The sequence below is a fragment of the Panthera leo genome, chromosome C1, assembly GCF_018350215.1.
Source record: "Panthera leo isolate Ple1 chromosome C1, P.leo_Ple1_pat1.1, whole genome shotgun sequence".
NCBI lineage: Eukaryota > Metazoa > Chordata > Mammalia > Carnivora > Felidae > Panthera > Panthera leo.
Window position 1 is genome coordinate 13,732,543 of NC_056686.1, and position 25,604 is coordinate 13,758,146.

General features: G+C 53.7%; 1 protein-coding gene across 4 annotated transcripts in view; it reads right to left on the bottom strand.

The window, feature by feature from the left end:
- Window positions 1-336: 336 nt before the first annotated feature.
- Window positions 337-25,604, bottom strand: part of UBR4 (ubiquitin protein ligase E3 component n-recognin 4) — a 131,679-nt gene continuing 106,411 nt past the window's right edge. For all 4 annotated transcript variants that reach the window (XM_042951688.1, XM_042951686.1, XM_042951687.1 and 1 more), the window contains exons 90-106: window positions 25,065-25,145; window positions 22,833-22,920; window positions 22,203-22,330; window positions 21,083-21,190; window positions 20,479-20,598; window positions 19,546-19,736; window positions 18,950-19,123; window positions 18,474-18,573; window positions 14,644-14,862; window positions 13,657-13,770; window positions 12,619-12,761; window positions 12,073-12,198; window positions 10,347-10,541; window positions 7,346-7,570; window positions 3,521-3,611; window positions 2,669-2,831; window positions 337-718 (exon numbers count right to left, since the gene is read on the bottom strand). In XM_042951688.1, coding sequence (XP_042807622.1) covers window positions 654-718; window positions 2,669-2,831; window positions 3,521-3,611; window positions 7,346-7,570; window positions 10,347-10,541; window positions 12,073-12,198; window positions 12,619-12,761; window positions 13,657-13,770; window positions 14,644-14,862; window positions 18,474-18,573; window positions 18,950-19,123; window positions 19,546-19,736; window positions 20,479-20,598; window positions 21,083-21,190; window positions 22,203-22,330; window positions 22,833-22,920; window positions 25,065-25,145 — 2,331 coding nt within the window. In that variant the 3' untranslated portion in view covers window positions 337-653. The remainder of the gene's footprint in view (window positions 719-2,668; window positions 2,832-3,520; window positions 3,612-7,345; window positions 7,571-10,346; window positions 10,542-12,072; window positions 12,199-12,618; window positions 12,762-13,656; window positions 13,771-14,643; window positions 14,863-18,473; window positions 18,574-18,949; window positions 19,124-19,545; window positions 19,737-20,478; window positions 20,599-21,082; window positions 21,191-22,202; window positions 22,331-22,832; window positions 22,921-25,064; window positions 25,146-25,604) is intronic.

Sequence of the window (25,604 nt, forward strand, 5' to 3'; positions counted from 1 at the left end):
CTGACGTGCGGCTATAGCCTGATCGTCAAGCACCCTTGCTCCACTGAGCCCGCCTTCAGCCGAGGTCTGCAGTCACCGGCTCCACGGGTCTTTGGGTTCCAGCTTGTAAGGCCGAAAAACTAAGGGAGGCCGAGGGGTCTGCCTTCAGGAAGCTCAGACTCAAAGGTGCTGCCCCGGCTCGCGGGCCGGGTGGACGGGCTCCACCAGGTACTGACAAGAACGGCGACGCGGATTCGTCCGTCTTCCTGCACTCATGCCAGAAAGAGCCACACGGCCAAGGACAGCGTCTGGCCAGGGACACTCGGGGTGGGTTTAAGCAGCAGGCGACACCTTCTGTTTCAGTGTGTGCTCAGTCACTCGTTTATTTGCCAAGATGTGCACACGCGAGTGCGGAGTCGGCCAGGACAGCGCGTGGCGCCTAGGTACGCACAGGCCCTTCCACGGCTTGGGTTACAGACAACTTCATAGCTAGTGCACCACACACACAAGACAGAACAGGAAGCCTAAAAACCCCAAGCCACTCCAAGACATGGGGGGGAGGAGTGGTGCCGCGCGTCCCGTGGGGGAGGGGATCGATGCACACGAGGGAAGAACATGGAGGATGGAAGGCAAGCTCGCTTCGGTCTCTGCTAACTGCAGTTTCCGTGTGATCTTCAGGGGATGGAGTTCAACAGGTCCTTTAGGAAGCTCTCAGGATCAGTGATTTCTGATAACAGACCTGGAAAACAGGGGCACGCAGGGGTGGGTTAGGCGCAGGCACGCACAGCCCCCAGCCCACTGAGTCACGGCTGCCGCATCCACGCAGAGAACACCATGTGCCCCGACAAGCTCCGACACGCTGCTCCCAGGCACACTGGCGATGGCGGGGAGGCAGTCACTGAGCAAGCACTCTCGTTCTGGAAGAGGAACTGGTCACGTTCTGCAACCAGGCGCCACCGTGTGTTCCAAGGCATTAAAGTGGCAGAGACCAACCCTACGACCCCCAGGGCAGAGGTTCTAACTCAGGTCCACGAACCACCGCAGGGGAGCCTCTCGTCTGCTGAAACTCCGTGCAAAGCAGAGGGGCCTTCTGGAGGGAGAGAGTCCACAGCACGCAGCATACTCTCGAAGGGGCCGGGGCCAAGAAAAAGCTAACACCAGTGCCCCCAAGGGCCATGAGGAACAGAGCACAGTACCAGGGCCCTGGGCTCAGCTGGGCCTCGTTCCAACCACTAGTCCCAGGATCTCGAGCGAGCTGCCAGAGCTCAGGAGCTCCGTTTCTGCAACCATCAAACGGGGACAGTAACAAGTCCTACCTGGGTCACTGTAGGGATTAAACGAGGCCACGTGTGAATGTGCGAGTGCACAGAAGGGGCTCCGTGGCCCCCAAGCAGGGCGCTCAAAGTTAACGGCCGCCAAGCTGTTAAGCCCGAGTCCTGGCGACATTCACGCCCAGGTCCTCTCCCCAGCATCCGTGCTAACGGGGGAAAGGTTGGCACCGATCACCCCTTGTTGGTTTTGGAAGGTGGTTTTGCCCTTGCATCTGAGCAGGGTGTGTCTGGTATTCTGAAATTTTCTGCCAGTCTAAACGAAATAATAAAATCACGCCGTAAAAACCCGACCCTGGCGTGAGGCTACAGAGGCTCCCTGCCCAGCAGGTCCCGCTCTCCCCTGCTTCAGGCTGGCGACGACGCTGCAAGCTGCGGGATGGCTGGGACGCCATGAACCGAGGCGAACACCGTCCTTCCCCTGCCACCCCTCCTCTCGTGCTCAGACCCTCCGTCCCCACCAACAGCCTCTGCTCACACACTCCCCAGAGCATGGCACCGAGGACACAAATACACGGGCCACCAGCTCTCGGGCAGGAATGGCTCCTGGGAAGGCGTGTGGCTCAGGGACAACGTCGAGGCTGCAAGTTAACAAAAACGCTGAGCTGAGCGATGTCAACTTGTGACCACCAGATAGCGGGGGTAGCACTGGGCCAACAAAGGTCCATGACGGTGCTCGGCTTCTGCCGAGGCCACCCGCAAAGCACAGTCAAACCGGAAGCCCCCAGCACACAGGGACCTCCGTCAGCTGGCGCAGGGCTGGGAGGAAAGCAGAATTCTGTGAGCGTCGCTAGAGACCCCTGAGAGTGTAGCTCCCAGAGGGTGAAGACAGACAAGAAAAATACTAGTGGAGGCTTTCTCCTGATGGTGGGATCTGGGGAGAACGTTTTCTTTACACAGCAGGTCTCGATCTCAGGGTCAGGCCCTGAGCTGAGATCAAAAGTTGGACGCTTAACCAACTGAATGAGCCACCAGGTGCCCCATGTTTTTCAGGGTCTTTTGGTTTTTTTTAGAGGCTCTACCAATTTTCCAGGTCTGCCTCACTGGAAACTCCTCTAATCTTCACAGCCTCAGTTACCCACCTATGAAGTGGGGGTAACCACAGTTCCACCCCGAACACGTGTACCCACTGAGCAGCACAGGGCGTGGGACGCAGTAAGTCCCCACGTGTCCCAGCTGCTGTTCCTGCTCCCAGTGGCCTGGTGTTTACTTATCTCTCCCAGACCGTTTGGCAGTGACCGACAGGCTGGTTCTTGCTTGTGTTCCTTCTGCCGTGAAGACGGAAGCTAATACCGGCCCCTCTAAGACAGACGTGGGTTTTGCTGTAGAAGATTTTCGAGAGAGAAAATCCTGACACTGACCAGCCGCATCGAGGAACTCCGAGAAGGTCTCCACTGGCATGAACTCCTCCTGGAAGGTCTTCAGGGCTTTGTCAGCAGCTTCGTAGATGGGCATGTCGTTGTGGCGGATGTATTCCGCTAGAGAGCAGGACCAGCCTCCCTCCGTGTTGCTGGTAGGCACCTTCTACAAGAACCGACAGGAGACAGGCCCAGGGGTGGATTACTTAATGCCTCGAGTCAGTCAGGCCTTCTCGATGCCAAAAAGCAGCCCTCCCGTTTACACCCAAGTTCCCCTGGAGGACGTGTTTTGGTTCCAGGAACAGCAAAGTCTCGTGTCATTCCTCCTGCAGCCCCTTTATTATGCACCGTGTCACTTACAGGCTACAAGTCGAGACCGCTACTCCTCTCTGCAGGTGTCACATCTGCATTTCCCCAGGAAAAGGGGATCTCACCGTGCTTCACTCAGATTGTACAAGGAACCATCCCCAAACCCTCTGACTCTCTCAAGGCAGAGAGCAGTGTCCCTACGGGAAGCTAGGCTGGAGTAGGTCACACTCACACAAGGCAACGGACTTTACCCAAACGGAGGGGCCAAGGGCAAACAGAGGGTGACTCAGGAGGGAAGGTCTGCCTGGGGAAGTGAGTTTGCAGCAGGCCTGAGACCAGGTGACAGGAGCGGTCTGGGCTACAAACGGACGTCGCAGGTGAAAGGGTCTAAGCGACGGTGGAAATCCTTCCGCAGGGGAGGCAGCTCGCTTCCCAGCAGAGGCCAGAGGGGGGGCAGCCGCCCCGCTGCTGCGTGGGGTCAGAGCCAGCAGCACAAAAAGTTCAAACTCTTGCAGAAGGCAGTTGAGCTTCCGATGGCTTCCCTACCTTAAACATGTTGTAAATGAGATCGACGAGGGCCCAAAAGAGAAGGGAAGAGCGATAAGCAGAGTAGTCCTTCACTGCCTTGTCGGTCAGCCTGGAAAAGAAAATCAAATCGCATGTCCGTGAAGACGCTGGAGGGATACACGCGACGATGGAGCGGAGCAAGTCAAGGATCCAGGAATCTACGCACGTCTCCACGTCAGCTACTGGCCTATCTTCTCGGGAAAAAGCAGCTGTGGGCAAGAACTTCTGAAGCCTGGACCCAGGGGTTTACTTACTATAAAATAATCCATGAAATACTCATCCTCAGTACTGACTCTCTTCCGGATCAGGGTGAATCAGAATAGGGGGAACACCACGTGCAACGTGGCAACCAGAGGCCACTGCCATGAAGAGATGCCAGGGAGGCCCGCGCATCCCTGCTCTGTGGAGCCCCACACGAGCTCTCGGACTTGCCAGCACCTCATACGTGAAGGGGAAACAGGGCTCTACCTCAGCCTTGACATTCCCGCTGGGAGCCATTTCCACAAATACAGTCAGCAGACTAAACCAGCCAAACACAAGGATTTGTTAACCACGGGCTGTGTTAAAAACAAAAACAAAAACAAAGACAAAAACAAAACAGCGAGCTGGTGGAAAACTGGCCCTGGGCAACAGTAACATCCAGGATGGAAGATGCAACCGCCACCTCTAAATCCCGGGCTGTCCCAGAGCCACCGCCACAGTCCCGGTCTCTGCCCAGGACCAGCTCTACCCAACCTAACGATTCAGCGCAGGATTCAAGGCCAGCGGGCTCTTGGAATAGCGGGGGCGGTCTGGGACACCATCCTCTGCCCTCTCAGCAGGCACTCCTGGCTTGAGGAGCGAGGACACTAGATCACAGTGGTAAAGCCACTATGAAACGCAGAGAGAGCAGACACCCCTCTGCTATAGGATTCAGTTTCTACCGTCCGAGATCTACAAGACGTTTTGTCTGCAAACTGCCTTCACATCTGCAGTAAATAAAAGCTAGATGAACCCTTGTCACAGAAATTCTGTCTTAAAACGCACTAGAACAAAGTCCGTAACTAAGGGAACTAAAATTGAGTATTAAAGTATCTGTGTGTAGGTAAGAATCATAAAGTGAGACCGTCCCATATGGGCCTTAAGAGAAGGAACTGTGTGTGGCAGGGCGGGGGGTGAGGGGGGCTTGGGGGGCTCAGTTGGTTGAGCGTCCGACTTCGGCTCAGGTCATGATCTCACGGTCCGTGAGTTCAAGCCCCGCATCGGGCTCTGTGCTGACAGCTCAGAGCCTGGAGGCTGCTTCGGATTCTGTGTCTCCCTCTCTCTCTGCCCCTCCCCTGCCCATGCTCTGTCTCTCTGTCTCAAAAATAAACAAAAACATTTATTAAAAAAAAAAAAAAAATTTTTTTTTTTTAAATAAATAAATAAATAAAGTGTCTGTGTATAGGTAAGAATCATAAAGTGAGACCATCCCATATGGGCCTTAAGAGAAGGAACTGTGTGGTGGGGCGGGGGGGGGGGGGGTGCTTGGGGGGCTCAGTCAGTTGAGCAACTGACTTCGGCTCAGGTCATAATCTGGCAGTTCGTGAGTTCGAGCCCCGTGTCGGGCTCTGTACTGACAGCTCAGAGCCTGGAGCCTGCTTCGGATTCTGTGTCTCCATCTCTCTGCCCCTTCCCCACTCTCATGTTCTGTCTCTCCAAAATGAATATACGTTAAAAAAAAAAAAAGAGAGAGAAGGAACTGTGGGGCCCGGGATGGCATCCACATGTACACTCAACAAAGGTAAATTCATTAACAAAATGAAGTCAGACAATTGTTTGCTACAATATTCTTCCCGTTCCCTCCCTGCACCCCCATATCCTCCAGGGCACCCGCTGTCTCCCACCTGCCCTGCGTGTGGACTCGGCAGCCCACAGCGAGGTCTGCTGCCAGGCCAGCCTGGGGGCAAGGGTGACACCCACTCGTCTGTGACTCTGCCTGCTGCCCACGGGACACCAGATAGGGCTCAGACGGAAGCCTAAGTCCCAGGCCTAACGACTTACAAGTTCCTGGCAGAGTAACCCTTCTTCCTGAATGTAAAACACGCACAAGAGGTCAACTTCTCTCGGTGCAAATTCCTAGATTTTTGTATCGGCTACTGCCTCCCACCCCATCACAGACTCAGGACAAAGCCTGCTGCTGCCAGGGACACCGCCCAACCGCCAGAACGACGCCCTCTGAGTGTCCCTCCGGCACAGTCTCTCCTCAGAGAGTGTCCCAATACGGGGCTCACGCCCGGCACCTCCCCCAGCCTGTTTCAGGGGCTCCAGCTCAGGCCTCCACCCCACGCCAGACTCGGTGGCTGCTGTGCTTTGGTAAGCAGGAATCGAGCGACCTGCCCAACTTAATTATTTAAGGCGAATTAATAAAGGTGAGTAAACTGCCACAAAGAAAATGGCAACCCGTGAGGGCGGCTCACACTGGATTTCCTAAGTGAGCTGTGACCAGATGGGCTTTTCCCCCACTGCCTGGGACAGCAGAGAGTTCTGGTCTCCTAACTGAAAGCAAAACGGCTCCTGTGGGTTCAAATCTCACAGCTGCCACCGAGGGCCAGTGCCCAGCAGACAGCCACCCTCACAGGGACAGGCTGAGCCTGGCTTACGAACAACCTGCTACCTTCCGGATCGAACTTCTGATTTCTAGCGGCTAGCTCAGCATGAATGCTCTGGACTCTGGGAAACACAGGACAGTGATACGTCTGAAAGGGGGCATGGGTTAGGTGCGAACTTGAATGAGACTCACCCCCTCCTCCTCTACACAGAGCAGCTAGTACTGGCAGGACTCAAGAGCAGAGCTCTGACCTAGTCCCTGAGGGTGGAGGGGCCTTTGACTGGCAACGCGGATAAACCAGAGCTGGTGGGGGTAAAAGGTACCAGGTGCCGATCCAGGCACATGGCTGTGCCCACTTGGTCTGTCATTATCAGGGGCTTGAAAGCCTGTAAATGTGGAAATGTTCCCTTGGATCCTAGCAAGGGCAGACAGACAAGAACAGATCTTCCAGAAGTGAAGATTTCCCTGGAGTGCCAGAAGCAAGCTGACAAACCTACACCCTTCTCAAGCCCAGGGGAGGCAGACACAGCACATGGGCCACCATGAGCCGAGAGAGGAGTCCCGTGGAGTCCACGCAACGTGTGGCAACCCTGTGGTCATCTCAAAGGGCTTCTTGTTGTTTACAGCTGTTTTTCTCAAGATGCTGCCCATCTGACCCAAATCACAGCACAAGGTCATGAGAACAAAGACGCTTCCTTCCTTGAAAGATCGTTCCTTCTTTGGGACGTGTCCACACGAACAGGAGAAACAGAAGAAAGGCTCGTGGAACGTGGGGCAGACAGCACAGGAATGTGACCAGGGAGAGAGATAATGAGCTTTTCACGGTCAGAAAAGAAAATCCCCAGTGCAGCCATGCGGAAGCTTTCCCAGTTTATGGCCAGGCCAGCAAGACTGGGAAAACCCAGTCACCTGCCCTAGCTCCCTGCTGGCCCTCATCCTCCTCACCAGTAGTCTCACCCTGCGCCTGGCTGGCTGCTTCTCTGAAATCTTCCACAGACCCAAGCCTCACTCCACCTTTCCAGAGGCTGAACACGAGACCCACAGGTGGCCAAGGCACCTGCTGGCCATCGGGCCTAGACCCTTGGCACCACAAGGGACAGGGTCAATGACCGAGTCAAATGAGCAGGCCCTCACTTACCACACACGCTGCAAAGCAGCTTTTACACACAACGGGAAATATGTAATCCAGGCACCAGGCAGCCCAGAAGACGGGACTTCCTGAGGCAGAGACTGACCTGGTGGCTCCCCCTGGAGCCACTGCCCGGGCCTGAGAGGTCACCAGCAGCCTCCTCAGGATTTCCACGCGTGTGGCTCTCCACTTCTCGGGGGGCAGGATGTGGAGGGCCAGGACCGTGAAATAGTGGGGCCCGTCCACTTCAAAGGCACTCTCCACCCACTTCTCCTTGGGCTGCTCCAGAAAGCCCTGGAGGTTCTTCTCCTCTCGGGAAGTTGCTCGGGTTCTGGAACAAAAGGGACACAATGAAACCAGGGCAGAAGCAGGGTACCAGCAGCAAGAGGAGAGGAGGTTTGGTCAACATCTCGTCTTCTTTTAAGCTTTTGAACGCTTGGATCACAAAACATGGCCACCCACTCTTAAGTAGCCCTCCTACCCCCTCCCCAAGGACTGCTTCTTCCCTTCTAAGCCCTACTTGGTGGCACTTTCCCTGCCCCCATCAACTCCTAGCTCAGCTCTGACACGATTCCAAACACCTACTGGCCCTTGAGCCCCCTGCATATGGCGGACAAGGTCACAAACACTCCACCAACAAAGTGACCAAACGACTCTGGAAGGTGACAGCTAGCACCTTCTTACCACGGTATCTGAAGCCTAGAGAAGCGAAGTGACCTTCCCTAAGCCAGTGAGTCTGTAAGTGAGGGAGCCAATGTGTGTCCAGAACCTGACTCTGCAACCCAGCCCATGTTCTCGCTTGCCCCACGTAGTCCCCAGAGCTAGGCTGTTTGCATTGGTTCCCGTGTTGTACCCTCCATATCTCATGGTTTCCTTACGTGTGTGTGTTCCTCCTTCATTCGAACAGCTGCCTCCGAGCAAGCACTGCTTCCTGTTCTCTCTCCTGCCTAAACTGTGGGCACATGGTCCTGAACTTTACTACCAGGCACTGCTCTGGGAGCCCGAATGGATCACCTCACCTAATCGTGACAACGGCCCTAGGACACAGGTACCGGATCCACACCTATTTCACAGAAGAGGACACAACAGAGAAGACAGCTACCTTGCCCACAATCGCATGCTGGGGAGTGGAAGAATGAGGCTTTGAACCCTGGCAGTCTGGCTGCCAAGCTGGCCCTCCACGTTCTTGATCCACGCAAAGGCCCTTGCCCAGCACCACAGAGCTTCGGTGAGCAGCACTGGGGCGGCACAGAGACCCCACTGGAGGCCTTCCTGACCGCATATGCCTGACCCTATCACCTGGATGGCGCTCTCATGCCAAGAGCACCTACCGCCCTGTCCTTATCCCAAGGGGGGGGGGGGGGGTGCGGAGGAGAACAAAACACAACCCCAAAAGCCGTGACAGTCCAAGCCACCAGGCCCACAGACGGCACCGGCAAATGCCGGACTGTGGGAAGGCAGAAGGGGGCTGTGTGCAAGGACACCGTGCTTCCTTCTGCTGAGAATGGACAAGGATGGCACAGACGGGTGGACTCGACTGGACTTTCCAGAACTGGGAGTCAGAAGCGTTCTGCCACCGTAGGACCTGCCCCACTCCGCTCTGGCTCACAGCATGACCTACTTGCCTGTATACACAAACGTGACCAGGCTCACGCCAAGGTGAAGCGACCAGCTGGGGGAGCAGTCTATGGCTGCGCAACAGCGCCTCTGCGTGAAGCTTCCACGTGAGGCTCTGACCAAGACACATCCGTGACATAGCCAACACCCTCCCTGGTCAAGGGGCTCGAGCCTGAGTTACCAGTACGTGGCCCCCTGAGAAACACAGGACACCTGTGGTCACCGGCTCTTCAGCCGGGCGAGTCACGCTGCCTCTCTGGGCGCCGCGCACCCTGCCGGAGAGCAGGGCAGTCCGCTCTGCCGCACAGCTGCCAAGGGACAGGTCTCCGCAGAGCCAACGGCTCTGTCAAAGGCCGAACAAACACCGGCAGTTAGCACTGCCGGGGCCTGCAGCGATCTGGAGAGTGAGAACATCTGTGCCGTCGATGATGTGGGTGTCTGAGAGTCTCAGCAGTTTAGCAGAGGGTGTCACGCCCTGACAGAGACCTGCCCGTGCGTCTTGTTAAGGATGAGGCGTGCGTTCTGGAGCTCAGCCTTCTATCTCACCGGGAAATGGGAGGGAAGGAGAAAACAACATTGGTGAAGACAGAAGGCCAGAAAGGACAAGAGACAGACTGTCCTGTTGCCTAACCCAGACTGCAGCTGCCTTAGGCGGACCGTACCCAGTCTTTCAACAGCTGGCCAGTTCCCTGCCCGAAGCAGGTAGGAGACTCTTGTTGGAAAACAGGGCCAAAAAGCACAAAACTGTTCAAACCAGGAGCCAAAGTTTACTAAACCTTCTAACTGGCTTTTAACATCTGGGCTGGTATGAACGAATGCTATTTGCTACCCTAACTGCTTCTTTAAAATTACACTTTTAGCTATCAGTCTAACTGCTCCGTGATGTATACACAGATAAAAATACAAACCCACTCTCCTCCTGGTTATCAGCCAACTTTTCCAATCTTCGACACTTCCTACTCTCAATGTGCCAGAAGCACTGCTCACCGGGGGAGAAACCAGGATCCAAGTCCAGTCTTCCATTTATGAAAACGGTCTTTGGTTCTGCCGCAGCCCCCAGTTATGAAACCTTCCCCTGTAACACCCTGTGTCCCCTTGACAGTGACTATGTGCGGTTCTGATCCATGTCCTCCCCACCCAAGAGCACCGAGTCTTATGGGTAGTGGAGGCAACATCGTAGTAGAAGCTAAGGAGGTTCTCTGGTGGGCTGGCCTCTCCCAGTTCCTGGTTCCCCTCCGGGCGGAGCGTCAGTCCAAGGACACAGCCTTCAACTGCCCACTCGGGGGAGACGGAACCGTTCTGGAAAGGAAGTCACCTTATTCTGTGTGACTCCGGAAAGCCGCAGAAAACGCGTGCTTCAGTAAAGGCTACCCGAGGCCAGCCATTTGCCCCGGAACTAACTCAGGCAGACATAGAAATGTTGACACCTTGCTGGGCAGAGGGGCACGGGGCGGGCCGGCCAGACGCCCACTGGGGAGCGAGATACTGACGTGTTCAGGACGTAAAGCACAGTGTGGACGATGTAGGGGATCAGGTGGATGTTGCTCTCCCGGCCGCCGCCGCCGGTGTCCGCGCTGAACGACTGCTCCATGGCAAAGCGCAGGAAGAGCAGCTTCATGTCATGGATGTTGAGCTGGTACGTGGGCTCCCGCTGGCCCGTACACTCCTGGAGGTAAGTGTTGTGCCTGCGGGGAAGCAGAATGAACGCTGTGAGCAAAGCGAGCTCCCCGGGGAAAGCCCAGTTTGGAAGGGAGAGCCCCCTCGGCACAGCCCGGTCCGATGGCTGCAAAGGTCACATAAGCAGATTGAGGAACGAAGGGGACGGCTGAGGACATGAACTGTGGCCTGTAGGAAGACAGGAGCAGATGACAACTCCATTTCTCCTATGACTGAACGTAATGCCCTCCAAGCTTTGAGAAGACCTCGCTAGTTCTGGGGGCCCTATTTCCTGAGAGACAAATGTCACAAAATGTATCACAGCCAAGCCTAGCACACTTTAGAAGAAGAAACATGGGAAGTATTCATTCTTACAAGGTGATCTATTCATAAGAATGTTTTCTTTAACCTCCAAATGAAAGGTATTTTTCTATATTTTTTTAATGTTTATTTTTGAGAGAGAGAGAGAGAGAGAGAGAGAGAGAGAGAGACAGAGCATGAGCAGGATAGGAGGAGAGAGAGAGGGAAACATGGCATCCGAAGCAGACTCCAGGCTCTGAGCTGTCAGCATAGAGCCCAATGCGGGGCTCGAACCCACGAACTGTGAGATCACGACCTGAGCTGAAGTCGGACGCTTAATTAACCAACTGAGCCACCCAGGCACCCCGTATTTTTCTATTTTAAGAAAAGTGTATTTCAGAGAGAGCTTGCACGTGTACGCAAGTGCAGGAGGGGCAGAGAGAGACGGAGAGAGAATCCCAAGCAGGCTGCATGCTGTAAGCATGGAGCCCAATGCAGGGCTCAATCCCATGAACCATGAACCGTGAAAGGATGACCTGAGCTGCAATCCAGAGTCGGATGCTCAACCTACTGAGCCACCCAGGTGCCCCTGAAAGATATTTTTCTATGTCAATACGTGCTACCATCAGCCTGGGCTCTATGTGACCTCAGGTATTTACTCAACCTCTCTGCCTCAAATTCCTCAACCAGAGAATGTGTGTAAGAGCACGTGGTAATAAGCATTTTAATATGCTGCCCATCCTGATTACTGCCAGGTACCTTTCCATCCCCCAGCTTTACAACTGGACTCGGGGTGGGGCATCACTCCACCAAGCAGCAGCAAGAGCGAGGACCTCCTCAAAGCCTTAGTGACTCTAGTCTGCATTTTAGGACAAGGGAGGCTTGAAAGGAGCCTGATAATCCCCCTGGACTGAGCTATTTTCATTATTTAGATCTCAGAGGCACACACTGCAGAAGACAAATATGGGAAATTTTGGCTTTAAGGACCAAGTCAGGGTGGTGTGTCTTATGCCCTGAGATCAACAAGGGAGAAGAGGTAGCAACTAACTAGAAATTCCATGTGGTGCACCAGATGCTGAGGGTGCCGGTTTCTTGCAGCCGAGTTCCTCCCTGGTCCAGATAGCTTCCCTGCCAGCACTCAAAGAAAGGGACCAGGGTTCTCAACGACAGTCACAGGCCTTCGGGCCAAGCTGATCACTGATTTTCCCCCATCTCCTGGGAACCCCGTCTTCCGTATCATTCACACTGCTCAACACTCACCTTGCCAAGCAGGTGGCAAAAGCTGATTCAGGGACGTGGGGCCCCCAGACCGGAAGGAGACCATTGCACTTAGTGTTGGCGTTCTGAAGGGCTGCGCTCTCCCACTCCTCCCGGCCACGAGCCAGCCTGGATTGGGAGAAGAGCAGGGACAAGTGACCACTGGAACTGATTTGGCAACCAGGCACCTGGGCATGTGGGGGCGGAGCAGAGTTTGCTAACACTAGGGAAAGAAGTTAGCCCATGCACCTGACTCCAGAGAGAATTAGCCCTTTGTATCATAATATGGTAAATGCCAGCTTCGCTGCTTCCGGGAAGCAAGGTTGCTTTCTCCAGCCTTAGGCCAAACGCCAAATGGATTTCTTAATCGCACAGCACAAATGGCTCCTGGCCTGTGTGATTTGACGTCAGACACCCTAATCCCCGGAGATGAAAACTTCAGGGTCGGCACCCTCCCCCCTCCCGGCACAGGGCCTTGGGCAAGGTGTCCACTGCTCTGAAGGGACACAGGCCTGGCTGAGGAGCCACTCTGCAGGAGCTAGGGCCTACCTGACGGCAGCCAGGTGGCAGTCGTAGTGCACGATGTTGAAGTGGGACACGGTGCTGTAGCCCTGCTGTTTCCGGGGCTTATTCTCCATCTCTTCCAAGGCTACCCGCTTGGTGAAGGTATAGATGCCCAGGACTTTTGTGGGCTGCAAAGACACCATGAAAAGGAGGAGCGGTGAGGCGAAGTCCAAGGCAGGCTCCGGGAGGAGGCGAAGCCGAAGAGAGGGGAGCCGAGGGCCTCCCCTCCCAGGAAGGAATGCACTCAAGGAGGGGGGATGGTCAGCACCTTGGTCTCCCGGCTAAGCACGCGGCTGGGCACAGTCCCAGGGAGATGAGAAATGTGGGGAACGACCAAAATAAAGCAGATGCCGTGCAGACGGAAAGGCTAATACAGAAGCCTAAACTGACATCCTTCCCTTTTTGCTTCATTTATCTCAAAAGGAAGAATAAAGTGCCTTCCTGCTAAGTCACCTGCTTTATAAAACTTATCAAGCAGTTCCCAGCAGCCTGTGCCACAGCAGGACCTACGAGCTGGAGGGGAAGAGGACGCCTTGTAGGCCTTTAGGGGAACAAGCAGGTCCCATGCTGTCCTGTTCCTGTCCGTCGCAAATCTAGTTGGATAGAGGTCCTGAGCTTCTCCCCAGGTATCCTGCTTAAAAGCAGCACGATGTGCTTTTAAAAGCCCCAGGTCTGGAGTCAGAGAAGCATGGGCTACAGTTCTGGCTCTGCCACGTGACCCTTGTTTTGCTTTGTTTTGTAGGTTTAAAAACAGAATTACCCAGTTTACATAAAGCTCTGGGCACAAGGACTGGCATATAGAAAGAATCCAACGGGTGATGATGCTGGCGGGGGGGGCGGGGGGGTGGCAGTGATGATGAAGCCTCGTGTTCAGATCAGTCTGCCTTCCTCCCTTTAGAGAGGCAGCTGGCCCCGAGACACGCCTCAACCTCGGCCCACCTAAGAACAAAAAGGCCGGCGGGAGAAGGACGCCACCGGAGCAAGGGGCCAGGCTGCGCACCCAGCCCAGGGCGAGCGCCATACCTGGAACTTGTACCCCTCCCTGCAGATGCAGCACGTGAGACCCGGCTCCTCAATTAGCTCCTCCATCTGCTTCAGGAGCGCCGTCTTGGTCACGACCTGGCCCTTCTCGTTTGTCTGTAGGGGAAACCCAAGTGACATGTCAGAAGGGGATTTCCACCCGCCGCCCCCCAACCTAGCTTGGGGACACTCAGGAACAGGGCGGCCCTTCCACAGGCACTGGAAGGACAAGTCACAGAAAGGAAACCTCTGTAGGTGGCTTCCAGTGAGGGTAAAGACCCAGATTCTTCTACTCTCTTCCTCCGGGAACCACTGAAGCAGAGGAGACTAACCAGCTGGAAGCCTGGCTAGCTGCCACTTGCCCCCAAAAAAGCCCCCTTTCTTCGCGCTGGCAATCCCAAGTCCCAGCTGCCAAGGACTGTCGCATTAGGATTCGCTTCACGGTTCCCACGGGAGTTTTAAAACTGCAGACATCCAAGCTTGGCTGGTTCGGAGAAGGCTTTCCTAAGACTACGCTTCTTCTGACCCGGGGCGAGGAGAGCACAGGCCATCATGTCCAACCGACGTGGGTTCAAACTCTCGTCAACCCCTCATTAAGCATGAGCGTTGGCCTATTTCCTGTGCTTCTCAGCCTCTGTTACTCCAACCAGAGAAAGGGTATGGTAAGATCAGCCTCACTGTGTCACACAAGGGCTTAAATAAAACCTTACAAGCAAGGTGCCTAACTAAGCACAGTGCCTGGCAAGCAGTAAATCCCCTGGGAGCAGGAGTGATCATCCCCGTTCTCATGGTTTCTGTGAACTCGTTATGTCATTTAACCTCGGAGCCCCATCTGGGCGGTGGGACAACAGTCACACCTCTGAGGGGTTGTCAGGAAGGTGCACCTAGCTCCCTCCTTCTCCTCACCAGCCCAGCTCTGTCCCGAAGCATGGCTGCCTCTTCCCCAACAGTGTGGACGAGAACGTGGGGACTCCCAGAACGTGGCTTTACCGTCATGCCCAGGGTGCCCAGAGCCTTCTGCCTCATCGCCATGGCCATACGCTTCTTCTCCGCGCGGGTCTCCCTGCGGGCGGCATCGATCTTCTTGTTTACATCAGGGTGTTCCCGCAATGCCTCCAGCAGGTTCTCTGCCAGGGTCCCAATGCCCTCATCGCTGGACACCTGCTCCAGTTTATGTAGGTTGGTGATGGAGTCCGTTCCGATCAGAACCTACCAAGTGGAGACCAGAGAAATGTATGCTTCCAATTACGTGAATCAGCATGCTCTCCAGGAGCTGACAGATTGAGAAAATTCAGCAGAATGCACGCAAACTCACGTCATCTGTTCAGTTTCGATCAGACCTTTCGAACACATGCTTCAGAAGATTCTGACAAATGGAGGAGGGTTTGGCCCTGCCGCTGACCTCTGACCAGGCACTATGCTCTTTGGCTCCAGTGCCCTGGCCTATAAAGTGGTGATAATGTCAGGGTCGTGGTGAGGATTAAAACTTCGTCACAGATAATTGGATGTAAAGCAGCCAGCACTGGGAGAGAGAAAGGGGCTCGGGTAAGATGCCCTAGAGAAGCAGCACCTGCGGAGGCCTGGGTAGTGGACTCAGTGACCACAGGGCAGAGCAGGCCGTGACATTCATAGCGACTGTGTTCGGTTCTTCCTCCAGAAGCCCTGTGTCCACCACACCTGGGAGCCCAGGATTCCCTCAACATAGGGGTATGAGAGGTGCGACTCCGAGTGGGAGTGGGGATGAGAAGACACTTTGTCTAGAGAACAGATATGACCGAGAAGCCCCCGTGCTCGAGAAGGCCGGCATTCGCTGCACCACAACACCGCACTGTCAACACGGGTGAAGGACAGAACACGCAGGCAGGGCTGACCCGACGAAGCCCTCCAGGTGAGCCGAGGAGGAGCGCCGTGCCACCCACAGCCCCCCGCCCCCTGCACAAGTGCATCCACGTCCACCGCTACTGTACGGATTTAACGATACGTGGAAAACAACAGAACCGACCCGCGACGTGAAATGAAAGCTCGGCACTCAACCCGGATCACCCACGGGCTCATAAACCTGTCCTCAGAGCAGGTACGCTTCAAACTGGCCCGTCGGCAAAGCTACAGGTCAGCTCACGTCTCGTGCTCCTGGATGCCGAGCCCACAGTGTGGCTGCCTACTGAACTGCTGCACAGGTACCCCGACCTCCGCACGCTGGGTGTGAGCTGCGCGCCTGCGTGCGTGCATCCGTGTGTGAAGCAGTGCTTTACGTGCTAGGGGAACAAAGACCCGGCCTTCTGAGGGTGACACTCTAATCGGGCGAGCAGACGCACAACAGCAGTAGCCTGACATGATGCCCCCGCCGCACCTCACTTCGAACCTCCTCGGGTTCTTCACCGCCTTCAAGGACACCACCACTCATCTGTCGCCCAACCCAGAAACAGCAGAGTTCTTGACTCGTCCGGCTTCCTCACCCGCCACGGGCAACTGACCTCCAAATCCCATTCACTCTGCCTCCCAGACGGCTGCTGAACCCACCCGCTGTCCACCTGGTGCGCCGCTCAGCTGCCATCACCTCTTACCTAGAGTATGATAAAAGCCAACCAACTGTCTCTCCCGTCTGTCATCTCCTCTCCTGCCAATTCATGGCCGGGGGCACGGCCCTCAGGAGAAAACGCACACTCCTCTCTTTGGAGAATGCGCCCTGGACCCATGCTGCACCGGAACCAGCTCGCGCCATGCCTCGCCCCCACTGTGCACTTCCAGTATCCTTTGGCCTCTAAGCCTCGGCAGGTGCCATACTTTCTTCTAAAAGCATCTTCTTTCCTTTGGCCCCTTTCACACTACACTTATGTCACTATTCAGCTATCAACGTGAATGTGACTCTATCTTCTCCCAGACAGTGAGTTCCCAGAGCACAGGCTACGACCGCCCTGGTTACCAATGTCGCCTGAGTCTAGCACAGCACAGGTACACAACAGGTGCTTAAAAAAATGTGTTGCTAGGAAGAGAATGGCCTCAAGTGTGAACGCCACGTTCCTAACTAGATTAAGCCTTAGTCTAAAGAAACTAATTCGACTTAGTAACTACAAAGAAGCCTGGAAACCACCTGACCTGAGCTTGGCCACATCACAGCCGCACTCCTGGGTTCACCCACATAGAAGACACAAGTTATAGGAACAGAGAAACCAATATACGTGAAGACTCCTTTGTAAGAAGAATGACCTCCACAAAGATGTGCTAATTATGACCATCTCTAATGAACTGAACAGAAGTCTGAAACCACTGAGACCGGGGTGAGACACAGGGAAGAATCTCTCCTGTAGCCAAGCTACCCTACTTTTGGGATGAGCTATGAGGACAGATCATCAAATGAGAGCGTGGAATGACATTCGATGCAGAAGACTATACACGGGAAAACCCAGCCCTGAGGACGCTCAAAACTCAACACTAAAAACATCCAATTAAAAGATGGGCAAAAGATATGAGCAGACAGGCTGCTGAAGCCACGCAGACGAAGCACATGGAAAGATGCGCAGCACCACTAACCATCAGGGAAGTGCAAACTGAAATCACAGGGAGCTTATCACCGTCCACCTGTCAGAGGGGCTCAACTAAAAGCCAGTGTCACCACCGGGTGGTGAGGAGGATGCAGAGGAAGATCATTCAGGCACTGCCGGTGGGAATGTAAAAGGGTGCAGCACTCTAAAAGACAGCTCAGCAGTTTCTACTGAAACTAAATATGCAGCTATGTACCCAGCAAGTGTATGCCTAGGCGTTCATCCCAGAGGAATGAAGAGCTCTACTCACGCACAAAACAACTGCATGTGAATGTTTATGGCAGTTTTATTTGTAACATCCCCAAACTGGAAACAGCCCGGATGTTCTTAACGGATGAACGGTTAAGCAACCTGGGGAACCCACACACCGTGGACCACCACCAAGCAATAAAAAGGAACAGACTCTCAATACACACAACCTGGGAATCCCCCAGAAGATCATGCGGAGTGAAAAAAGCCAACCCCAAAAGGTTATATGCTGTCTGATGCCATTTACAGAACACTCTGCAAGTGACAAAACTGCAGCCATGGAGAGATCAGTAGTGGCCAGTGGTTAGTGGCGAGGTGGACAGAGCTCTCAAAGGGCAACAAGAGGGATCCCTGTGATGACAAAGCTCCCCTGGATCCTGACTCCATCAACGTCAATATCCTGATTGTGATACTCTATGTGGTTTTGTAAGAGATTACCATCGAGAAATGGGTATGTAGGATTTCTCTGTATTATTTAACAACTGCACGTAAACCTACAATTACCTCAAAATAAAGAGCTTGATTTAGAAAATTTCTAGCCTGGCCACCTGTCTGGGCCAGTCAGGATTTGGGAGGGGTAACGGATATTCCAGCCCAGGGGGGACAGATCAAGGATGAGCAGGGTGGGTCTGAGAACGAAGTTTCTAGCTGTCTGAACCAGGACAGAAAACAGCAATGATGGCACTATAAATGTCCCCAGAGACCCAAACGACTAAAGCCAGAAATTAAACTGTTTTAAACTCTGGCCAGCCACACCCTCCGTCCAGTTACTGCTCTGCTGACCCACGAGAAAATAAAGCCCCACGTAAGAAGGAGTCGAATGAGGAGAGCACAAGTAGACCTTACGCCTCTCCACACACACAGAGCTGAACGAGATAACCTCCGAGTCCCCCATACTCTGGGGCTCTTCTGTGCTAGGAGAAGTCACACCCTGAGGCTAATCGAGGCAGTCACGGCAGATGAGAAGAGGTGAAGGCACTGTACATGCCCTGCCTCCAGAATTAAGTAGCATGCTGGCCACTCACTCACCTGGGTGGCAGGGTGCTGCACAGCCAGCCCCCGAAGAAGCCTCAAGATAAATGGCAGGGCCGGACGAGATAAGAACTTTTTCCAGATGTCAGCATCCAGACTGCAAAGGAAAAGAAGGTAGATGAGCAGGTCAGAGGGGCAAAACCTATCTGGAAACCAGCTGTTGACCTGTTCTGGCTTGTTTACCTGTGACCCTTCAAGGGGGCCATCAACAATCACAGAGGATCACCTAGCTTGGCCGGGCAGCCAGACAAAAAGCACTATTCCAAATAGAAAGCAATAAGCTGCCACCTGTTCCCCAGCCCCGAAGGGCTGTGTGGTGGCGGAGTGGTCACCTTGATGGTTTCCAGAAGAGGAGGGAGACTCCAAGGAGGACCAAGGGGAGAATACGTTGAAGCTTTAAGCCACGACAATGAAGGAGAAAAGGACCCAGAAGAGGGAAGGAAAGCAGTCGCTTTGACAGAGCTGATTCTTACTTCTTGGCACTGGGAATGTGTTTCTGCATATAGTCCAGCGCACTCTGGGTGATTCCCTTCTGGAGAATCAGGTCCTTCAGCTGATGCCCGTTGCTGCTGCTCTTGATGCCGGCTGCGATCTTGCAGAAGCAGTCCAGGAAGACTTTATCGTCGCCACTGTGGTCTTCATCGTACCTGCGGGAGAGAGCAGAGCCTCAGGGGGTGAAGGGAACGACAAACGCGCACCGTGACGCTCCCTCGGTTGACGACCTTCAACAGTCTACGGGGTCAAGTACGACGCGAGGATGCCGATCCGGTTCCCGCCACTCCCCGCTTCCCGCCGTGTGCCGCACACTCCCAACGCTCTCTTGCGTCTTCACGCTCTTTGCACCCGTGACTCTCTCCCTCCCGTCACACCCCTGCCCCATCTCGCCAGCCTCTTTACCGTCTCTGCCTAGCCGACTTAACAGTACACTGAGCCCCCAGTTACGATGGACCCCTTAAAGGCCAGACAGGCGTGCGCGGCCCCAATAGAACTTCAGCCGGGTCTTCCCTAGGCCACAGGACGAGCCCGGGCGTTGGGAGGACCCTCCCGTGGCCGAGACGCGAGCACGTACTTGTCAAAGCTGCAGTACGGCTTGAAGCGCTCCACCAAGATCTGCATCTTCTCCACCTCGCCAAAGGACAGGTACGGGATGATGCGAAGCAGACCCTGGAGCACGCTAGGGTTGGAGCGAACGAAGGTGCTGTTGATCTGGTCCAAGAGCATCACAAGCTGATCCTTGTCGCCCGTCAGGAGGAGGTTGCCCTGCAGCGGGAAGGAGGACGGAGGGACCGGTAACAGGGTCAGAACTTCGGCCAGCCAACATCTGAACCCCAGAGGTCACCCACTTCCCTCAGAAGCAGCATTAGAAAAGCCGTCTTGGAGCTTCCTGGGTATGAGTTTCACTTGATACTAGTTTCTAAGTTTCTGTGCGGCTCTATTAATAGTCTCACGTGGTCGAAAACGCTAACACAATCTCCCCTCCCCCGAGGGAACACAGGCTGCCTGCTGCTCACTTGGTCCCACCTCTAGCCAAAGCATGAGTACCAACAGAGATGGGGGAAACATGAGTACCAAAAGGGATGGGGAAAGGCAAGGGCACAACAGAGAGACGCTGAACTGGGACTTGGGACACCTGGTTTCTCGGCCTGATTCTGCCAGCAGCCAACTACATAACACTGAACAGCTCACTTAGCTTCTCTGCACTTGGGAGTTCCCTCAACTGGGCCATGAGGGGCTGGGCTAAGGCCCCTGTCTATGAGCTGGAACATGCTAGGATTCCATTAATGAGAGCTTCTGAGTGAACGAATACCCTTAGCAGCTTCGTTTCCTCCAAATCCACAGATTTCAGGCTTCAATGTCATCATGTCACCATTGCTTTGTGATTTCTATGACCTGAGCAGGTTCAACCATTTTTGGACACAACTAGACGCAAACAAGCCTGCTGCTGGCAACGAGACCGCATGTGCTCCCAACGTCTGCAGATGGACAGACTGGCCCCACGCACCTTGTCCTCACTCAGGGGCTCAGCATTGGATTCATCCAGAATGATCTCCATGATACTAAGCACCTGCTCGGCCACCGCCGCACCGCCACTGTCCTTGCTTTCTTGCTCAGCTACCAGGGCCTGTAGGAGGAGACCCAGTCAGTCTGGGGATAACACCACAACCACTCGTGCCGATGGGATCTGCTGCTCACCAATGCCTTCATGGCCTTACTTCCCAGATATCTGTGCGCGAGGGCGGGGGGAGGGGGACAAGCGTGTGGATGTTTGCACACAATGAAATTGTGATATTCCAGATGTCTATCTTGGCTGCCCCGAGGACAAGGGCATTACTTTTCTAGGCTATGTAGTCTGGACTGTTTTATAAACTTCCTCTTGTCTCTGGATTCAGGAAACAGACAAGGAAGTTCTCACGTGTCATGGCAGCAGCACAGGGGTGAGCCAGCAGGACAAGGGACGGTTTGAATGATCCGTGCCTCGGGCCAGTCAGCCAGACAGATGAAGAGTTTGAAAAGGCCACAAACCCTTCTCATCTGAGCCCGGATGCTCCTTCCCCGACCCAGGACTTCTGAGGCCCACTCTGTCTTCTGCAGCCCATACCCCTTACCAGGTTTAGGGTACCCAGCATGACATTCAAGGTGTTCATTTCCAGCTTGACCAGCTGCTGTCGGTTGACTTTCACCTTCACACAGTAACTGAACAATTTCAGGAGCACCTGACAAGAAAAGCCAGTCAAAACCTGTGAGGCTATCTGAGAGTGTAAGATGTGGGGACGAACAAGACAGAAATGTTTGAGAGCAGTCATGTACAATCAGGAAGTACTCTTCCTGAAGTACAGGGAACAGTAAGGAAAAGTGCTTCCTGAGGGGACATGGCAAGGCGGGGAAGATCTCAGATCAGGTTGGCATTTTAAATAGCAATGTTCTCCAGCAGTAGGTCACGTGGCCTCAGCATATCTCTACCATCTCTTAAAATGGCAATGACACCAATTCCTAGTAGAATTCCCTGTTGTCTTAGGGAAATTCCGGTTGTAACTCCGAATCTAACAAATACTAACCAGAAAGATCCCAAAACTCATGGCCTGTGGGAACTCAGAACCAGGTAGGTCGTTTATTTATTTTTCCTTAAGACACAGGTGGATTTTCTTCTTTTATTAAGACATAAATGGCTCGTTTTTTACATTTTTAAAACTTTAACTACTTTTAGTTGCTTTTTCAATTCTAATTCTCCACACAGGTCACGTAGAACACAAATACTGTAATATGTGTTCTCATCTCCTCTGGAGCTGAAAATAATAAATAGAGTAATATCTGTGATCCTCTTCTCCTCAGGAGATGGTTGGATGAACTCCCGAACCAAATCCTACAAAAAAGCCCGAAAGGGTTACCCTATGAAATCAATTTAAAAAGCAAGAATAAGAGTAATTGACTCGAGTGCAGTTTTGTAGGGAAAGACAGGCACTGGTTCCACAGGTGGCTAAAGAGACACAGCGGGAGGCTGCCATCACCACTGCGGCTTCGGGGACAGCCAAGAAGCAGGGGAGTGGGGAGCTTGCTTCCAGAATCAAGAGCTCGGGGAAGCTGCCAGGCCCTCCACTGGCTTGCACTGGCCCAGGGCACCAAGCCGCCCTCTAGGGTTACGCGTGCTGGCACAGTGGCTGCAAGCTTCCCTCCACAGGGGCCTCTCTCAAAACAGTGGACCGGCCCCACCTTGCCGCCCCAACTCACAGTTAGAAGGTGGCGTCCCTGCTTGAAGTCTTTGATCCCTGCCAGTCTGTTGAGCATGCACTCCAGGCCCCCACACTGTGCCATGACGCCAGCCATCTTATACACTTCTTCTTCATCTTCTTCTTCATCTGAGGGAGGAGGGAGGCCAAGCGGAAATGGAGGGAAAGATACAGATGGAAATAAAACAGATAATCCCCTTCCAGGCTGACAGCCAGTGCCCTTTCTCTTACCTCCGATAAAAGCGTAGCAACGAAAGGGGTCAATACTGGATATGAAACTATGAGACTGAAGCCAATTAAAATTATTTACTCAAGTATGTGAAAACACAAGCACCACCACCACCATCGGGGGCAGGGGAGGAACTAAGCTAAAAATCAATCTGAACTCGTTTGTTGCCAACTGCACTTTATTTCCCAAGTTTTGTTTGGCCTTGTTTTAAAACCCCTGAGGTGTGTGAACTGGGCCATAGATACGTGTACTCTTTCTCCGTTGGGGAAGTAATCTCCCGTCAATTCTGATCAGAGGTACAGGAGAGTGTGTCCAGAACACCCGTAAATCCCAGGATGTGACCCGCTCACTGGCCCCAGACCTCTAATGCAATGTGCACCAGTGTCTGTGGGAAGGGCCTACCTGTGGTGGAGTCCAAGGACTCGATAAACTCCTCGGTGGCATCACCCAACAGCCCCCGCATGCGGTAAACGATCCTCATGGGCTCTCCCTGAGCAGAGACATGGGGAGAAAGGTGCTTGTAAACAGGTCCAGGAAATGAAAGGGACTCAACACCTGGCCTCGCTCCTGTTTCTCTACAAGGTCCTAATCACAACATCTGGAATCCACGTGCGCTGCAACTTACATCGGGGAAAGGAGGTTTATTTCATGTAGTGTCTACCACAGACCAGTTGTGTGAGCCTTTCATAACCACAATCTCATTTAATTGCTTCGAAATTGTGTGTAACAACCATAATCGCTATCATCTACAGATGCTTTACTCTGTGCTAAGTTCTGTGCTAATCAAGCACTTCAGATATCCTCTTAAACTAGGTTAAGCAGCTTTTTCAAAGTTATCCGATAACAAGCGCAGCCTAATTCCCAGCTTGTGCTTCCTTCAGGAGCACAAACTCTAACCAATGGGAACCACCACTCAAAGAATCCGGGCAAGTAAGACGAGATCAGTGAGATCAAAGAGCTTTGATTCAAGACTCCGGAATCAAAAGCAAGAGCATAAGCCAATCCTGAGGTCTTCACATAAATACAGCAAGAAAAGGGTTCTTCCAAAGTTACTCAAGTTAAAACCTCTAACCTGATGGAATGATTAAAAGTAAGTCTTTTGCAAATTAGAAGATTAGAGCACTTTACGAAATTGGAGGATTGTGAGAGGTCACTATATACCGGGTACTAAGTTAGGCATTCTGCCATCGACATTATTCTCATTTCGGAGAGAAGAAACAGGGCTCTGAAGTCACACTGCACGAAATGAAGGTGACGAGCCAGCACCACAGTACCGCTTGCCTCTAAGCCCATGCTCAGCTTCAGGACAAGAAACCCTCGTGGGACAGAACTTGCCAGAAAGGCCAGTTGCAGAAGTGTTCCCAGCTACGGAAGCCCAGTGGGAACTAAGAAAGAGAATGGCCAGAGAACAAGGGCAGAAACAGAAAGAGACCTAAGAAACAGAACAGGCTCTAGTCAGTAGCTAAGGAGACAGGCTGTTTATCAGGGAAAAAGAGCATAGAGTTAAAAAAGGTGCCTGCACTTTGCCAGAAGAAGCCCTCAGTGGGCTGGGCAGTACTGTGAAGGGCAAGTGATCCTCCTCTCTATCCTGCCTCATGGTTCAAAAGGGGAGACGCCCGTGTATGCTCTTTGGGTTCCAAACCACCATTTACAAGGGCAGCCACAGAAGCCTGATCTTAATTTTTGTGTGCCTCACGGATTAAATCTGTATCATTCTGTTCTGACGCTCAAGTGCCAACGACGGGATGCGCTGAACGGGGGCAATCTCCCGTGTGACCCTCTGCCAACGGGCAGCAGTACCCACGGACCAGGATTCCCGGCACAGAACAGAAAGGAGAGAAGCGAAAACATGTGACAGAATGAAGGCCAAGACGTACTAGCCAACACTACCAATTTAGCATCTGAAGCTCTCCAGAAACATCTGGGCCTAAATCCAGAGGAGTTCACTGTGCTTCACGGGCAACTAGTTTGCTGTACTCCAATTACTTCCTTGATTCGCTTTACTAGAAGGTCCCCCTAATGAAAAGACGGGAAGGAAAGGGAGAGAAATGGAGGAGGAGGAAAGGAAGGGACAGGGGAGAGAGGTGAGCAGAAGAGGAGGGAGGAGGAAGCAGATTATCTGAGACTCTCAGTAGAGGTCGAGCAGCACCGAGGTGGCCCAAGGACCAGAGCGCCAGGCTTCCTTTCCTTCCGTCTCCCCCCCTCAAGGACAACTGCTGTTTGCACCCCAGTCTCCCCTCCAGTAACACAGAAATCACACTCGCGCCTTGGCAGCGCCAGCGGCCATGCTCCGAGCGGGCAGGCCCCCGAAAGCAGAGGCTTCGTCTCGGTCCAGAGGTGCCGCACGCAGAGCGTTACGAGACCGCGCACGCTCCCCACCGCACGCCTCCTCTGGCGCTGCCTCGCCGGCTGCACGGCCAGGAACGCCCATCCTCTCCTGAAGCTCTTCCACCTCTGGCCAGAGGCCTCAACAGGAGGACGACTGGTTTTGTCCACAACCGCGAACAGGGAGGCACGGCCGTGTGAGCGCTGTTTACAGCGAGGTAAGCGACGATGAGCGGCTCCTCCCGGTACCAGTGTGCACAAGTCAGGAAAGTGAAACCCCACCTCGAAGCAAGAAAACAAGCCGCGTACCTCATTTGTGGTGCACCAGACCTTCTTGTAAACCTCGGCCACAGGAAGATCCAAACTGATGATCTTATTGTTCACTAGAAGCTGGACAGAAGAGAAGAGGAGGCCGTTGTTCCAAATAATTACAAGGCGAGTGCGTTTCAAGAACAAAGGGCACTTCACGGCAGTGGTTCGTAACTCATCGGTTTTGCGTCCTGGATCTACAGACCCTCCCTCTCTAAAAAAACGGCACGTGTGTGCACAACACACAGAACGTGGGACGCAACTGCAGAAGCTACAAACACCCTTAACCCAAACCGTGGACTCCAGGTTAAAAACCCCTGCTGAGGATTCCCTTTCAGGTTTTGCCAGAAGAAGCAATTACTCCATCTTCCCCAACAAGCTTTTCGCCCCTCAGATGAGAAGGCCGGACCCTGGAGGCTGCCTGCCAGGAGGCATCAGACACAGGGCCAGAAATCTGCACAGGGGCCACCGTGCCAGTATTTAGGAGCTTAATGAACTTGGAATCCCTGGGAAATCTCTGCCAGAGCAACGGGAACGACA